This window comes from Kryptolebias marmoratus, linkage group LG16 (assembly GCF_001649575.2).
Source record: "Kryptolebias marmoratus isolate JLee-2015 linkage group LG16, ASM164957v2, whole genome shotgun sequence".
Classification (NCBI taxonomy): Eukaryota; Metazoa; Chordata; class Actinopteri; order Cyprinodontiformes; family Rivulidae; genus Kryptolebias; species Kryptolebias marmoratus.
The window spans coordinates 31,441,071-31,458,549 of record NC_051445.1 but is presented as its reverse complement, the minus strand read 5'-3'; the positions used below and the strand labels follow the sequence as shown (position 1 = coordinate 31,458,549).

At 40.5% G+C, this 17,479-nt stretch overlaps 1 protein-coding gene across 3 annotated transcripts in view; it reads left to right on the top strand.

Annotated features, from left to right (window-relative positions):
- Positions 1 to 11,812, top strand: part of ppox (protoporphyrinogen oxidase) — a 22,015-nt gene extending 10,203 nt beyond the window's left edge. For 2 of the 3 annotated variants that reach the window (XM_037980462.1, XM_037980460.1), the window contains 7 exons: positions 777 to 976; positions 1,913 to 1,973; positions 2,209 to 2,327; positions 9,342 to 9,455; positions 11,150 to 11,299; positions 11,398 to 11,440; positions 11,536 to 11,812. In XM_037980462.1, the coding sequence (XP_037836390.1) occupies positions 777 to 976; positions 1,913 to 1,973; positions 2,209 to 2,327; positions 9,342 to 9,455; positions 11,150 to 11,299; positions 11,398 to 11,440; positions 11,536 to 11,672 (824 nt within the window). In that variant the 3' untranslated portion in view covers positions 11,673 to 11,812. The remainder of the gene's footprint in view (positions 1 to 776; positions 977 to 1,912; positions 1,974 to 2,208; positions 2,328 to 9,341; positions 9,456 to 11,149; positions 11,300 to 11,397; positions 11,441 to 11,535) is intronic. The other variant, XM_037980461.1, reaches the window with a different exon arrangement.
- Positions 11,813 to 17,479: the final 5,667 nt, after the last annotated feature.

The window sequence follows — 17,479 nt, the reverse complement described above, 5'->3', positions numbered from 1 at the left end:
GACAAGAGTGGCCCATCAGTGAGTCAGACAAACAAGGATTCTAACGAGCCTCCATTGTTAGGAGAGTGAGAACAATTTGCAAGCAATCCAGCTTACATCACATCTCATCTTTAAAAGCTCAACTCCTCACTCTCTATTTCTGAACTGAGAAAGCTCCTCGGATGAGAAGCGAAACGTCTTCAGCTACAGAATAGAAGTCCAGTTGTTTTTGTTTTTTAACTTTTTTTGAACGACCCAAACGACTCATAGGATGGAGGGGTTGGTCAGCAACTCATGTGACCTAAATGGTTCTATTATTTTGATCGTTATAACAATGACTTCTAACTCCCAGCCCAAGTTTAGAACTGAAGAAAGCTATTAGATGAGAGGTGAAACGTCTTCAAGAAACTTGAGAAGTAGTCCAGTTGCCTTCTATTAAACTATGTCATAGGAATCTCTATTTCTCCACTTTTTAAATAATTATAAAAATGTATATAGGTAGATTATTGATACTTTAAAAATTGGTTGCATAGGAAAATCTAATTGTAAAATCTGATATTCTGAAAGATCATGGATGGAAGTTTGTTCAAGAGTTGTTTGAAATAATTGCTGCTGTGTTTTGAATTTAATTTTTTATCAGACCTGTGTGCAGTTTTTAGTTGTAATCAGTAAAAACCTACTCATTTTGAATGATAATCTTTTGACTATTATGGCATTTGCTTTCTATGTTAATAAGATTTAGAGACTTTAATGTAATCTGTCTGTTGGTTTTTAAAATAAGTTCTATTCTTAAAAAGCCACAGGTCCGACTCCTGCAGTCTCTCCTGGACCTTTGGCTCAGAGGTCTATGAAAGAGTCCTGGTCTCAGTGGTCTCTGAGGAAAGGAGTGGAGTCTCTCCCAGAAGCTATCACTGTGTACCTGCAGCAGAGTGGGAAAGTGCAGCTTCACAGAGAGGCAGCAGTTAAACACATTCAGCCCTCTGCATCTGGTTGGAAGGTTGGTGAATGTGGCAATACAAATTTAAAGCTGAACTGAAGTGTTTTGAACCCAACATCACTACTGGTCTGTTGTGGTGAAGAGGGAGCTGAGCTGCAACACACAGCTCTGTGTTCCTACCCTCACCTACAGCCATGAACTCTGGGTAGTGAATAAAATGAAAAGATCACAGATACAAGTGGTTGGAATTAGTTTTCTCCACAAGGTAGCTGGACCTGTCTTATAGAGATAGGGTGAGAAGTTCAGTTATCCGGGAGGGATTTGGAATAGAGCTGCTGTTCGGCCATATAGAGAGGAACCAGTTGAAGTGGTTCGGGCATCTGCAACTGGGAGGAGACCCTGAGAAAGACCCGGCCGCGCTGGAGAGACTGGGAGCGCCTTGGAATCCTCCCAGAAGAGCTGGAAGAGGTGGCTGTGGAATGAGATGTCTGGACTTCCCTGCTCGACCTGGCCCTGGCGGTTATATACAGAGTTAATATATTTGTGTGGATTTGCATACTTTTGACCAATTTGTGATTGGTCAAAAGTTTACATAAGTTTACATACATCATTTTGGGAAAACAGCCCAGCCAGCTGGGTCAGCTCGACCCGGAACTGTTCCTGGAATCGACTTGATAACAGCAACATCCTCTGACAGTTCCTTATACAGTACTGCTCTGGAAAGCTCTCTTCTGGCAGTAACAACTAGCAAAAACAAATTCTTACACCTGAACATCACCCCATGTTAACCTTTTCTCTTCTACACTTACAACTTTCTTGTTGTGTTGACCTTTACATTCTGTTTTGTTCTTTAATATTTATGAAATGACAAATAAAAATAAAATATGCCTGAGTAGCCCTGGCAAGCTGAATTGTTTCATGCAATGAAAAACACAGTTGGACTGGTCAGCAAGACTAGAAAACCTCTGGTTTAATGTAGTTTACATTTGTGTTTAGGTCCATTTGGAGGATGGATTCATATCAGCTGACCACATTATCTCTGCACTACCTGCTAAAGGTAAGTGTGATGACATTGTTTTCACGAAGAGCTTCAGGTCTTCTAATAAGCATTCTTCCTCTAATAAAATTCAGTGACAACATGAAAATTAGATAGTTATTTTTTTAGTGTTTCAACCAAAACCTATAAATGTAAACATTTTTTATTTGTATTTTATAAAATGTTTTGCACACTAGAATCTAGAAGTAAAATGTAAAAGAAATCACATTCAGTCATTACTTCTCTGTCTTCTTAGCCCTTTCCTGTGTTCTGCCCGTCTCATGTCAAACCCTAATCCAGCTGCTGCAAGACATCTCTGCTGTAACAGTTGCTGTAGTAAATCTGGAGTATGATGGTTCCATCCTCCCAGTAAAGGTATGACTTACCATAGAGCACACACAGTACTTTACTTTTTAGTTAAAAATATAAATTCAGGCATGTCTGTTTATTGTTATACAAAAGTTCAGTTGTTTACCTCATAGATATTGGTCACTATGCCACATAGTTTAGGGAATGGTAATCTCTGCCTTCTGTGGGGAGGATCATGGGAGGGATAGAAGACAGAGTACTCAAAAGGATGGAAAAGTAAATATTGGAAGTTTTGTGTTATTGTACTGTGTATTTGTATCTGTGAAGGCTGCAGATGGTTCAGGCAGCCATCTGCTTCAATCATCTGGGGTTTGAGACGACAGGAAATAGACACAGACAAACAAAAATTAACCTGAAGGTAAAAAACAGAATTCTGCAATTTACCCTATGAGAGCTCCCTTCATGGACACTAAAACTGGACATTATGCAAAGACAGATCATATAGGAGCTACAAAGCACAGAATTAATTGAGATGCAGGCTGATGAGATGACAGCTGATGGTCACTTTGTTGTTTCATTATATAGATGTAGCCAACACAGTGCAGGAGAGGGTGTTTTGTTGCAAAGCAGTTGATGGAGGCATGGCTGCAAAGTCGATCTCAAAAGTACTTCTGGAACAGCTAAATGTGGTTTGTTCACCAGAGAAGGAGCTGGACAGGGACAGATTGATAACTCAGAATTTTGATAGAGCGAGTATGATGTGAGGAGCTACAGGTGGTGTGAGGAGGAAGATCCAGGACATTTATCTTACTACACTGTTACTTACATCAGCTGAATCTGGTGATGCAACAGGCTGTTTTCTCAATAACTCCACTGCATGTCTTTTTTTCTGACATACGTGGCTTTTCAGCTTTTTTTTTTCATGTTCCCCGAAGACAGCTTTGTAGCCACGTGCATCACAGACACATTAGAACTTGTGGTTGAGCTGATAATGCAGTTTATGAGAACGAGGATGTTTTGTTGAAATGCTTTAACGCTATTCAAGATTCTTAAGATTTTGAACCAGCTTCAGTCAGAGAGGCAAAGGGCTTTTGTTGAATGCTGGTGGATGAAGAATTTTACTTTTTCTTGGAGCTATTCCATCACATCATGTCTCGTATTGACATACTTTTTGTACAGCGAAAGAGGAGAAATAATGATGCTGTGCGCATATTCCACCTGTCCTTGGCCCGTGCTGTGGTACCAACCTGCTTCAAAACCACCTCCATCATCCCAATACCCAAAAACTCCAACCCATCAAGACTCAATGACTACCGCCCGGTAGCCCTCACCCTCATCATCACAAATTGCTTTGAGCAGCTGGTCCTAGCACACCTAAAAACCTCTCTTGACCCCTACCAATTTGCGTACCGCCAGAACAGGAGCACAGAGGATGCAGTCTCCATAGCGCTGGACTCTGATCTCACACTTGGACAATGAAAACACCTTTATCAGGATGCTGTTCATAGACTTCAGTACAGCATTCAACATAGTCATCCCCTCAAAACTCATGGACTTAGGCATCAGTTTCCTCATGTGCAATTGTTTACTGACCAGTCAACCCCAACATGTCCAGCTGGAGAACCACTGCTCATCTACCATCACCATTAACACCAGTGTACCACAAGGCTGTGTGACACCACGGTGATTGGCCTCATCAAAGACAACTATTAGACTGCCTATAGGGAGAAGGTGGATTGTCTGGCCGAGGGGTGCGACACCAACAACCTGCTGCTCAATGCTGAAAAGACCAAGGAGCTCATCATGGACTTCAAGAAGAACGCTGATCCACATCCACCCATCCACATTAAGGGGACAGCTGTGGAGCGTGTGAACGGCTTCAAGTTCCTGGGTGTCCACATCTCCGAGGTCCTCATCTGGATGACTGGCTGCTCCAAGCTTGTCAAGAAGGCTCACCAACGTCTCTTCCTTCTGAGGACTCTGAGGAAGAACCAACTGTCCTCAGACAACCTGGTGAACATCTAAACAACATCAACAGCTGTATCCTCATATACACAATAATAACACATAGACTGAAACACCACCACCTGCACTTTATCTGTTAGTCACTATTGTATATACTGAATAGATAATCTACTCCTGCTCATAGTCTGTACATTTATAAGGTTTTTTGTATATTTTTAAACAACCTTACTCTACATTTTGTAATATATACATCTCTTTTTGCTAAGCACTCTGGATGGATGCAAAATGCATTTTGTTGCTTTGTACTTGTGACGTGAAATGACAATAAAGTCTATTCTATATAGAGAATCACAGAAAACGGTCAATTCTATTTAAAAATTATACAATGCTGTGCCTTGTCTGTGTGCCTGATACATTGATGATGGAGGGTCAAGATGAAGAAGAAACCTAAACTTTCAGAGAGTGGAATATGAGGTGTGTGATACAGTAATAGCCAGTGTATGAGAGGTTTGCTTTCACTGGACTCTTGGCTGCAGCTATGTTGCTTAATAGTGAGCATTTTCCCAAATACTACAAAAAGTTACCAGCAGCAGAACTGGGGGAGGCATTTTGTTCATATTCAAGCCATGACTGCAAATTGAGCTTACTCTCTGATTTGAAAACCCTGATTTCAGGACATGCAGCATAGTTTCAGTTCTTTAATAACAACAACCTGCAGGATGTTTTCTGAAACTCTGAAGTTACTTCACATTTTGATTACTGCGCCCATGACAACCACAGATTCTGAATGATGGTTTTCCCACACTGCTAATGGCAGCTGAACCTGTTTGTTCCCAGCATGCCATTTATTTTTTCTGTATTCTTACGCTGGTTGTTAAGATTAACAGGCTAGAAAAACAACTTGAATCAGAATGAGAAGTGCAGTCATCTCTCTGTTTCGATTTTGTCATTTATTTTGTTACTGCTTTGTGTAAGCTATTCAGAATTTGGATTTGACAACATACAGTCATTAGCCAAAGCTTCACTTAATTAGTCCTTTGTTCTATTTCATCCCTACTGACCGCCAGAGGGCGGTGCTGAAAGCACTGAATGTTCCCTTTGTGCATGTGCTGTTCAAGTAGTAATTCCAACAGAGTCACACCTGTGACACGTCGGATGATCACCCAGTCTATATATACTGACGTCATCCGAGGCTCTGTTCCTCATTTCTTCTCTTGTGCGGTTCGTTGTATGGCATCGGCCTTTGGATGATTTTACCGTTGGCGGACGCCCGATTGCCTGTTGGCGGGAGTAGCAGTGAGTTGCCCTCCTAGGGGCTGCAACGGTTGATCTTCATTGAAGATAATTCTGCTGTTTGTTGGTGATGACAGCGTTAGCGCCTTCTCGCCCAGTTTTTTTTTTTTCCGTCCTGTATTCTGGACGTAGCTGACGGTGTCAGCCCCTCTGTTGCTGTATTTTATAGTAATTGGTGACGGTAGCGTCTCGCTCCCTCTCCCAATTTTAGCCAACCGCTTATTTTGTTTTGGACTGAGCTACTGGTAGTAGCATCTAAGTTTGTTGTTTACTTTAATTGGTGACGGCAGCTTTTTCGCCCCCTCTCCCAGTTTTGGTTTTTTCGTCCGGTATTTTGGACGTAGCTGGTGGTGTCAGCCCCTCTGTTGCTATATTTTATAGTGATTGGTGACGGTAGCATCCCTGCCCCATCTCCTGATCTTAGCCTATTCGTTCTGCCTGCGGTTGCACCCAGGTCAGTTTCAAACATGGATGGCTCCCACTGTTGTGCGGATTGTGGGGCCATGCTTCAGGCAGATGATGGCCACGACCTGTGCCCTGCCTGCCTTGGGCATGATCACCTGATGGAGGCCCCGTCAGAGACTCCCTGCATGAACTGCAGTTGCATGCCTCGTGCTGTGAGGGTGACTCGGCTGGCCCAATTGTGCCCCGATGGTGGCAATGACCTTCCACCTTCTGGACAGGTGGCCCTCCCTAGGCGCTCGAAGTGCCGGAATGAGGCCACAGTCTCTGTGGCTCCTCCTAAGAAGAGGCGAGCAAAGTCTGGTCAGGGCCTTTCCACGAGAGTTGAGCGTTTGTCTGCAGAATTGGCAGAAATGAAATCCCTTCTTCAGGCACGCCAGCCGGATCCTGCGTTGGTTGGATTCTCTTCTCCACCTGTGCCTGAGTTGGCTTCGGAGGAGGATGTGTTGTCTTTGGCTGCCTCTACCTCTCACTTTAGGAGTGAGGAGGAGGCGCAGTCATCTTGTGCAGAGACTGGCTTACTCTCTTCATCTCAGAGTGCAGCTAGTGGGTTGACTGACAGCTCTATGCGGGACATCATGCGTTTGGAGGACCGAAAGTGACATAACCAAAAATAAAAGCAGAAATATATATATTTTGCTTTTGCCTTTTCCTTACACGTGTTTCATCAAGTAATGTTTATACAGTCAGTATTTACACAGTCAGTGATGACATTTCACGCCATACAGCTGATGAATGTTATTTCATGGTTACCAAGGCAACCACAGAGAAAAGAGCGAAGAAGCTAAATTTCACCGAGGCAGAACTTGATATGCTGATTAATGAGGTGGAGAACAGAAAAAATATAAGTTTTGGGAGCCGCAGTGGTGGCGTGACCAATAAAAGGAAGCGTTGTGAGCAGCAGTACGTTGTTATTACTGTTAACTCAGTGAGTGGGACAGAGAGGACCAGGGCTGAGGTGGAGAAAAAGTGGCTCATCCTTGGCCAAGGGTCCTCCTAGACGCTTTTCCACCCGTCTCTGGTTTGGCCTACTCTTCGGAGGGTTGCCAAGGAGGGCCACAAGATGTTACTGGTGGCTCTGTGTTGGCCAGCACAGCCATGGTTCCCGCTTCTACAGAATCTTTGTCAAGGCATCCCGTTGTGTCTTTCAACCAGGAGGGATTTGCTGTCTCAACCCTCAACCCCTCCGACTCTCAGCTTGAGCAGCAGCTGACTGGATATTCGGATCCCGTCATACACACCCTTTGAGTGCCAGGGCACCCACTATTCGCCAGCAGTATGAAAACAGATGGCAGCTGTTTTACCAGTGGTGTTCTGCCCACAATGACGATCCAGTCACCTGTGCAGTGTCCACTATCCTGGAGTTTCTCCAGTCTCTTCTTGATAAGGGCCGCTCTCCTTCGACACTTAAGGTATATGTAGTGGCAATATCATCTAATCATGCTAGCTTTGAGGGCTGTGCAGTGGGGAGCCATAATCTAGTTTCTCATTTTTTGCGTAGTGATCGTAGGTTGCACCCACCGATGGTTCCACGGGCGCCAGCCTGGGACCTGCCCTTGGTTCTTGAAGCTCTGTGCCACTCTCCATTCGAGCCTTTGGCACAGGTGGACCTTAAGTGGCTCTCATGTAAGACTGCCTTTTTGTTGGCTATTGTCTCAGCAAAGAGACAAGCAATGTCTCTACCATTGGATTGTGGATGTCATCTGCCACGCCTACACTGCAGGACGCTGCTCCCCACTCGGTGTGAAGGTGCACTCTACCAGGAGCGTCTCTGCTTCCTGGGCAGCCTTGAGAGGGGTTCCGCTGGAAGCAATATGTGCTGCTGCATCATGGGCTTCTCCAAGCACGTTCACCAGATTTTACAGGGTTAATGTGGCCTCCCCTCATCCTCTGGACCAGGTTCTGCTGCAAGGGTTCGCTGGGCCTTCTAGCGAGGTATTTGCTCAGGATTCCTTGTGACATCGCTGATATTAGTCATTCAGTGCTTTCAGCACCGCCCACTGGCGGTCAGTAGGGGTGAAATAGAACAAAGTTATGTATGTAACTACGGTTCTATGAATCCTGGATGACCGCAAGAGATTCTCTGTCACTTCCTTCCGCGAGAAGATTCTGTAGGAACAGAGCCCTCGTCAGTATTTATAGACTGGGTGATCATCCGATGTGTCACAGGTGTGACTCTGTTGGTATTACTACTCGAACAGCACATGCACAAAGGGAACATTCAGTGCTTTCAGCACCACACTCTAGCGGTCATCCTGGATTCATAGAACTGTAGATACATCCGTAACTTTCGTCTGATGTTCCTTCACATCAGCCTCCCCATTGTCTCAATGGCAGCATGACATATATTCGTGTTGTTGTTGTTCTGGTTCTTGTCAGTCAATAGTTAAGACTGAATAAACAGAAATAAAAGGACCTTGTCTATTTTAGTTTTAATGTGTCCGTATTATAAGTTGAAGAACCATATTTTTTAATTTGCATTGTTAGTTTTGCACACATTAAATAAGAATTGCTTTTATTCATGTCTATCATTAAGTGTTTTGTAGCTGAAGATAAATGTTGGGGGTTTCAAGCAAAGGGGGTAAAAACAGATATACTGACTAACTTTCTGTTTTATGTTTTTAGAATTAGTTAAATTTTTCCTCATTCAGCTTTGTTTATATGGAATATTTTTTGTATAATAGTTAAAATCAAATACATTTACAGGTTGAAAGAATACAAAACAGAAATGATATTAAGAGAGTGAATACATTTGTAACCCACTTGGTATATGTGCTTCTCTGTGTGTGCTCATTGGTGGGAGAAAAGAAATGGTGTTTGTGTGGGAATGCTGCTCTGTGTGAACAGCTGTCATTTTATTCAGTTAAAATGAATGATGTTCCTGTTTCAGGAGGGAAAAAGCTTTCACCTCTGTGTGAATTAAGTATTAAACTAGAGTGTTTTTGAGAGGCCCGTTGCGTGAGACTGGTACAACCTCAACCCGTGGAAAAGGCGACAATGTTGTGCACGAAAGAAAGCTACAAAATGCATATTAAGCAACTTTTATCCTATCTTTTCCCACAGAAAATGTAACGCAAATTGTAAAAATTGGGTGGTTAGTAATTCGGGAAGCAAATGCCCACCCCACTAATATTTATGCTCAGCAGCCACTACTGTCAGGAAGTCTGTATGGAACTGACCCTTTGTCATTTAAAATATGTTGTAGACTTTTCACCATTTTTTTGTTGTAGAATTTTGTTGCAATCATATAGAAAGCGTTCATCTATATTTACATTTTAAACGGTATTGTAAAAATTACAAAATATAATTTTTGTAAGTTATCTTACGAAAATGTAATTGTTTTTGTTTGTGTGTTGTCAGGGTTTTGGTCACCTCATTCCTTCATCAGAGGATCCAGGTGTACTTGGGGTGGTCTATGATTCTGTCCCCTTTCCTCAGCACAACAGACCTAATGGAGAGACAACCAGACTGACGGTACACACACACACACACACTTTGCAACAGATGTTTATGTTTAGTATGAATCCTGGCCGTTTGTGAGACCAGCTACGATGTGTAGCAAAACAATCATTTGAATGAATGGTAACTGTGTAGAACTTAGTGTTTCATTTTGAACATCATTACTGTGCTGTAGAACACTGAGGGGTGAAAAAACACTTGTGTGATTCCTTTGTGTGTATGTATGATAGGCAGACAGATGCACACACAAATTATTAATCCCAAAGGAACATTTAAATCCAGTACCATCATAACAGAACTTCATTACAAACCAATCAATCAATCAATACTTTATTGCCGATACAATAGACATTGCTTGGAATTTAGTGTACAGGTCAAAACCATAGAACAATACAGAACAAGACAAGGTAGAACACATCAAGCAAGACAAAGCACAGGATAATATATAATCAGATAGTACAAATACAAAACCATAGGAACCAAAGTACTGCAAATCACATTTAGGCAAATGAATTAATAAATAAATTTTAAAAAACAGTGCAGTGCCATCAGGACACTAGAAGGTGTGTGGCTTGATAAACAAAGCAGATAACGAGAGATGGTGAGAGTTGAAGACTCACTGCCTGTGTATATGTGCTATTTAAGAATCCTTGTAAACCTCAGCAGCTCTGTGGACGTCACACATCAGGGGCATCATGGGAAAAGCTGAAAAACACCTGAGTGGCTTCTTCAATGTTCAGAAATACATATTTATATATATATATATATATATATATATATATATATATATATATATATATTTTTTTTTTTTTTTTTTTTTTTTTTTTGGGGGGGGGGGTCTACTTTTTTGTTCCATAACCCTCAGGATCTTTTAAAAAATGCAAAATGACTGTCTTACTGCGTCCAACCTCAGCAGCGATGGCACGTTGTGAGAGGCCTTGCTTATGCAGCTCAACAATCCTACCACGTTCAAAGTCAGTGAGCTTTTTGGCTTTTGCCATCAGGAGGTCTTGACAGTGTAAAGACTTGACAGAAAATGACATGGAATCCAGATTTTTGCACAGCTTTTGGCTTTTAAAGACTATGGCCTTAAACTTTTGATCAGCTGAAAAAATCATGTTTGAGTGTAAATGCAGTTTGCAGAAAATTCCCTGCTCAAAACTTCTTGTCTCTTGCACTGATTTTTTCCTTTAACATTGTGAAGCTCTACTTAGAACCTTCTTAAGATCCAATAGTGCAAAATGCAAATTCTTGCAATTTTTTGACTGGTCTTAAGATTTTGATCAGGAGTGTATAAGTATTTTTTTTTTTTTGGTAAAATTTTACAATAAGCATATTTTATGAATTCCTTATAACTGATTTTGGCTTCAGAACACTTCAGTTCAGCTTTGAGACTTAAGTTGTTCTGTGTACACCACTTCACTAGAGAGAATACTTCTGCTCTGTAAGCTGATTCATCATTACAGACAAGTAGTGCCTGGACAGTTTTTCCATTGTGCTTTTGTTGAAGTATTACCATGGTGGACTCTGTTGTGTGCTTTTGTTTAGTTGAGGATAGATTTGAATTATTCCAGAACCTGAGAAAGGTGCTAGGTATCAGAACCTGATACGTAACACCCTCGAACTAACAGTCAGTTCATGAGCAGAGAGAGTTTTGCAGTTGTAGAGATTTGGTTGATTGTGTGATTGTTCCTATTCTTGTCTTCAAGGTAATGATGGGCGGTGCTTGGTTCCAGGAAGTGTTTGGGACTCCAGAGGCAATGGCAACAGAGTGCCTTTTAGCAAGAGCCACTGAAGCAGTGAGCTGCCACTTGGGAGTCACTGCAGCACCCAGCTGGAGTCATGTGGCTCTTCATAAGGTATCGCAACACTTACTGAAAACCTAAACAAAAACGTCTATTAGCATTGCTCTGTACGAAGGTCATGACATTAATAAAATATTTGATGTCCTCCTCAGGACTGTATACCTCAGTATTATCTTGGACACTTTCAGAGAGTTGGTGAGTGTTGACTTCTGCTTTTCAGATGAAATCTGTACATTCCCCAAATATTGGAGAAACAACCTTTTTAAAATAAATTTTTCTATTTATTCCAGAGTCCATGCGAAGCTTCATAAAGAAAAATGGTCTACCGCTGTCTCTGATTGGCTCCTCGTATGATGGTGTCTCTGTGAATGATGTTATCTTTAGTGGACGGACAGCTGTACAAGAGGTTTTGGGAAGTGGAGTTTGATGCAAACTCTTTAATGACCCAACATCCAAAATGAACCGATTAATGTTTTTACTTTTTCTTTAATCTTTCCCTGACAACATCTGCAAATATGTTGAACTTTTTTCTTATTGCTTGTTCATAATAAAACAGTCATCTCTAAATCATTGTATTTTTCCATAACTGCAGCAAATCCCCTCTCTAATTCATAAACAGTTTTTTGGACAGTATTTTTGTTGTTAAAACAGATAGGAACACTGAAACCAACACACTGAGGATTTTATTACATTGGCTCCTGGAAGTAGGTGAAAAACATCAGGCAGAAAAGGAACATTCTGCTTTATAAATTGATGTAGTAGCATCAGACAAGGACCAACTGAGGTAGTTCACTCTTTGCACTTTGTGTACAATTTGGGTATCCAAAGTGGTCAGCTCTGACTGAGAGCGTTCAACTTTGAAGTTAAGTGCGTATCTTTTACAATCAGATGTCAAGTAGCCACTCTTTATGCAGATATACACACAGCCACACCACAGAGAGCTGTCACATCAGTGTGACAGGAGGTTCTATAAAACTCACATCCAGACATCTGAACTACCGTATTTTCAGGGCTATAAGGCGCACTTAAAAACTCAAACTCAAAGAAACGACAGAGCGCCTTATGTACGTAAGAAGTCATAATGTTTTAGTACGACTTTGGTAAACTACAAAGCTGCACCGCTTGCAGCATTAAGGCTCAGTGATAGTCGTGCTTTGTGGTGCACGCAGGACTCCATGCAGACCTGACACTTCCGTCGGTGCAGTATCCTTCTGTGAGTTTTGAACTGTTTGATTATCTCTGTGATCTCTCACAGAGGGCTCATATAAATGCTGATACAGGAGAACCAGCTTCCATTCTGAATGGAGCGCGGTGCGTGGTGCGTGCGGTTTGCGCGAAGTGATGTGTCTTATATATGACAAAAGTTGGAAAATGGACCTTTCATTGACAGTGCGTTTTATAATCCAGTGAGCCAAATACGGTATGTCATTATTTTGACATTAACATGATTCAGAACCGTTTGAGTCACATTTTTGAAGTTCTTTTGATGAGTTTAATGACCTAACAGATAACAGATTTAGTGGCTGTGGCTCAGTGGTTAGAGCAGTTGTCCTCCAATAAGAGAGAAGGTGGAGGTTCTATTCCTGGCAGCAAAGTGTCTTTGGGCAAGACACTGAACCCCTCAATTTAACAGATGTTTTTGTACAGTACCCTGAGATGACTTCTGTTGGGACTTGGCAATATATAAACAAACTGAATGAACACATCCAATGCAAGTGATATAAAGGCACATAATATTATTATTCACCTTTATTTAAAAAGGCAAATCACGTGGAGAAGAGTGAGGTTTGGCTGCTGTCTGTTTGTGACTATATTAGAGCTAAAATACATGACCACTTTCAAATGGTCTCCTAAAGGTTTTAAATATCTAGGGGTGTTTGTTGATGGTAATCTTAGGAATCTTTATAGACTTAACTTAGTTAGCCTGCTTCAAAGGGTGAGTGAAGACTTGGGAAAATGGATGGATTTGCCTCCTACTTTAATGGGTAAAATTAATGTTATAAAGATGAATATCCTCCCTTGATTCCTGTATATGTTTCAATCACTTCCAATATATGTCCCAATAGCATTCTTTTCCTCTCTTAAAAAAACTGTCAGAAAATGTATTTGGTTTGGTAAGTATGGACAAACTGTCATTGGAGTATGAGGACAGAGGTTTGAAGCTCCTGAATTTTCAGCTGTACTATTATGCGGCTAAATTTAGGTTCTTGGCACAGATGTTTGATATGAGGTCTTCCCCTGCATGGCTCAAAATCGAAACAATAGAAATGAAAGAGGAATCACCAATAAATTTATTGTATAAATGGGACTAAAAGAAAAACTATTAAAACTGCAACAGATAATCCTTTAATTATCCAATCAATTCAAATTTGGTACAAACTTTGTGAGATTTTTAAGTTAGAAGGGTTTCTCTCTAATAAAAACCCTTTATGGGGAAATAGTCTGCTACCAGCAATCTTTCAGACGGGTAACTTTAGATCTTGACAGCAGAAAGGTATTAGTCAACTGGATCATTGCTATGAGAATGGAGTATTTATGTCCCTAGAACAGTTTAAAGAAAATTTTAACTTGACAAATAAAGATTTCCTTAGTTATCTCCAATTACACGACTTTTTCAGAATTAATCAAAAAGGAAATTGGAAGTTACCTTCCAGTGTATGGAAAAACTTGTGCAGAACAGGGTTCACCACCTTGTTCCTGTGTTTAGTTTTCCTCCCTGTGCCTTCTTCTTCTTCTTCTTCTTCTTCTTCTTTTTGGTTTTATGGCGGTTGGCAAACAACTTATAGGTGCATTACCGCCACCTACTGGTATGGAGTGTGGATCAGGACGCAACTTAAAAAAAAAACAAAAAAACAAAAACCTAAATCCTCTCTATCAATTTAGATTCCTTAAGAAAGTTTATTAAATAACGTAAGTATTCAGATGAAGATGAATATCCCAAAATATCTGGTATTTTTAACTGTAATTTGTTCTTTAGAAGTCTATATTTTAATCTCCTCCTCTCCTCAGAGTACTTTGTACAAAACAACAAAACATGTTCTACTGTCTCTTCTTGAAAACAAAAATCACAATTACCTGTTGGATGTTTCCCCATTTTAAATAGTGTACTGTTTAAACCCGTATGCCCAAAACGTAACCTGGATATAATGTTTTCTTCTTTTCTACTTCTTCCTGTTCCCCTCATTGCACCAACTTTCCTTTGAATACTATAAAACCATCTACCAGTTCTTTCTTCTTCCCACTGCTTCTGCCATCTTTCCTTAACCTTTTGTTTTATAATAGATTTTATTTCCTCTTTACTAAATGGAATCAGAATCTCAATGTAACTGTTCTTTGAGGCTTGTTTTGCAAATTTATCTGCCAACTCATTTCCTTTTATTCCTATATGAGATGGAACCCATGTAAAATTAACAATTAATCCCATGGCCTGAATTCTATAAAGTATTAACTGAATCTCCAATAGAAGGTCCGGTCTACTATTAGACTGATTATTTTTAATTGAATATAACGATGAACTTGAATCAGAACAAATTAAACTTCTTAAAGGACGAACCTCTTCAATCCAACCTAAAGCCAAAATAATTCCCATCATTTCCCCTGTAAACACTGAGACACCATCAGAAATTTTCTTACATTTTTTAATATTAAATTCTGGAACGACAAATGACACCCCATTGTTGCTACTTAAATTTTTTGATGCATCTGTATACACTTGAACATAACCAAAGTATTTATTTTCTATATATGACTGCACTGAATATGATTCTGAAAAATGTCCTTTTTTCCTCTTCCCCAACAATGATAGATCCACAGTGATTTCCTGAAAAAGAGATGGATGGACCAGTGATAGAGGAACTGTTTGACTCATATTTATAGTTGATAAATCAAAATCTTTCACATTACTTTCTATCTCCCACCCAAAGGATTTCAAAGTCTTTTTCCCCTTTTCCCAACTAGGTTTTAAAATTTCTTGACATGGATGGTTTTCATAATGTCCCTTTAAATAACTCCAATAAGATAATCTTAACTGTAATCTTCTAATCCCTGTGCCCTCTGTGTCTTCTGTCATTATTCACCTGTCCTCCGTTCACTCCCTGTCAGCCTGTCACACCCATCTGCACCTGTCATACACCTGTCCCTCGTTGGCTAATCAGTTCACCTGTGTCCACTTCCTCATCAGCCTGTCTTTAAAACCCGGTTCTCCACTGGTTCATTGCTTGTTGTCATGCTCAGTCTGGTTTCCTCGTGTTCTTGTGAGTTTTTGTTCTGTAGTCTCTGCTGTTTTTGTCTCTTTTCTTTAAATAAACTAGTTTTACCCTCGAGCTCCTTGTGTGTCTGCGTTTGGGTTTTTGTTTTGTTGCATCCATTTACTGCAAAATAAACCATATAAAGACAGTAGCATCTGTCTGAGTGTGCAGCTCAGCCTAAAAAGATGTCTGATAATGAAGTCATTACAATGCTGCAGAGAAATGTAGCAGTAATCTTGAGCTCAACAATGAAACTGCTTTACAACATTATTTAAAGGGAGTATGAGATGTAAAAGATGGCTCCTCAAATTTAAATAATGAAAATTTCCTTCATTCCTGTCAGAGATAATCAACCAACAGCTTTGTGTTTGAGATTACAGCACATCAGTCTGAGTCTTGTCTCCAGAGAACTGGATGTTCAGTTTACTATATTAACTGTCTGTGCGAAAGAAAAAGGTTTGAACAGACAAAGATGGCCGAACAAGGCAGACTCAGAAAAAGACACTTCTAATAGTAGAGCTTTAGCTCCTGTGTGAGGTCAGATTGTCCATATGGCATTCAGCACAGATCATCACAGCAAACTGACCTCTTATTAATGTCAGCATCTTTTTCAAAGCCTCCACTGACTGAGCACCATCTGCAGTTTGTGCAAAAACAATGGAATCACAATATACAGTATACAGCTTTTTAATTCTGTTTACATCCATTTTCACCATAAAAATGCAGTTTGCAGTTTAATTCCAGTGTTTTTCTCCTGCCTGAGGCCTGTTAATACCAGGTGCTGGAAATGTTTCCACTTTCCTGTGTGAACAGCAGAGGGCGCTGCTGCACATTCAATGAAGGGAGCTGCAGAAAATACTCCAGTTTTAATGAAATGACTTTAAAGCCGTTATTATTATTAATGGCTGCACATGAGCTGAAGATAATAAAACAATCTGAACCTGGTGTTAGGAACATTTCTTTATTTTCTCTGATTAGTTTGGAGACTTTCAGTGAATGAGCTGATGGTCTGCAGCTTCCTCCTGCTGTCTGAGGCAGAGCTGATAAAACTCCTCCAAGCTCAGCATCATCAGTAAAACTGAGCACATAGTCATGATGGAACTGCAGCTCATTATAATCCTAACTACATTATGCATCGGCCATGGTAAAGCAGGACAGTTGTGTCCTGAGCAGAACGATGGGAGGATTCAGTCAGAGAGGAGCACAAAGCCACAGATGAAGAAACTTTTCCTATTTCACTTTTTAACCTTATCAAGGTTTGACAAAACCCTAATTTATTCACACAAACACTCATGCAGCACATTTTATTCTGCATCTGTGCTCTATAGAAACAGCTCCTTGTCTCCACAATGACACACATGCATGTAGGAAGGCCAAAGTGAAGTTTGCTGAGTGGAGGTGATGAAAAAGATGAGAACACTTGTTATTCCTGGGGATGGTACAGCTACAAGTGAGTCCTCCTGGAACAATTAGGATGTTTAATTAGACAATCATCATTTTTACATTGCTCATAGAGCTTTTTGTCCAATAAATCCAACACCGTCTGGTGCTGTTTGTGATGGTTTAGCTTCTACATCCTGTCAGTGTCTCCCTGTGTGACCATCAAAACCACTAAAAGTGTTGCTTAAACTCAACAAGAACAAGCTCAAAGTTCAGTTCCCACAAGTCAGAAATAAACTAATGGATGTTCAGAGTTAACTGTCGGAAAATTAGGAATGAAACAAATGAATCCTGTATTTGATCCTCAGCAGGGGAATTCTCAGCGTTGCAGCAGCAAAGATATAGCCCAGATATGTACAAATGTTGTTAAATGTTGGTCCATTAAAGAATATGATCATTAGCATGTCGTTAGTGTTTGCCTTCTGCTCTCTGCTGGCACTTTACATATGTTAACATCTCTCCTTTTCTCTCCGTTTTCACTTCTGCTGCATCTTAATAAATCCTAATTCCCAATAAAGCTGATCTCCTGAACATATTTGGGTTGGGT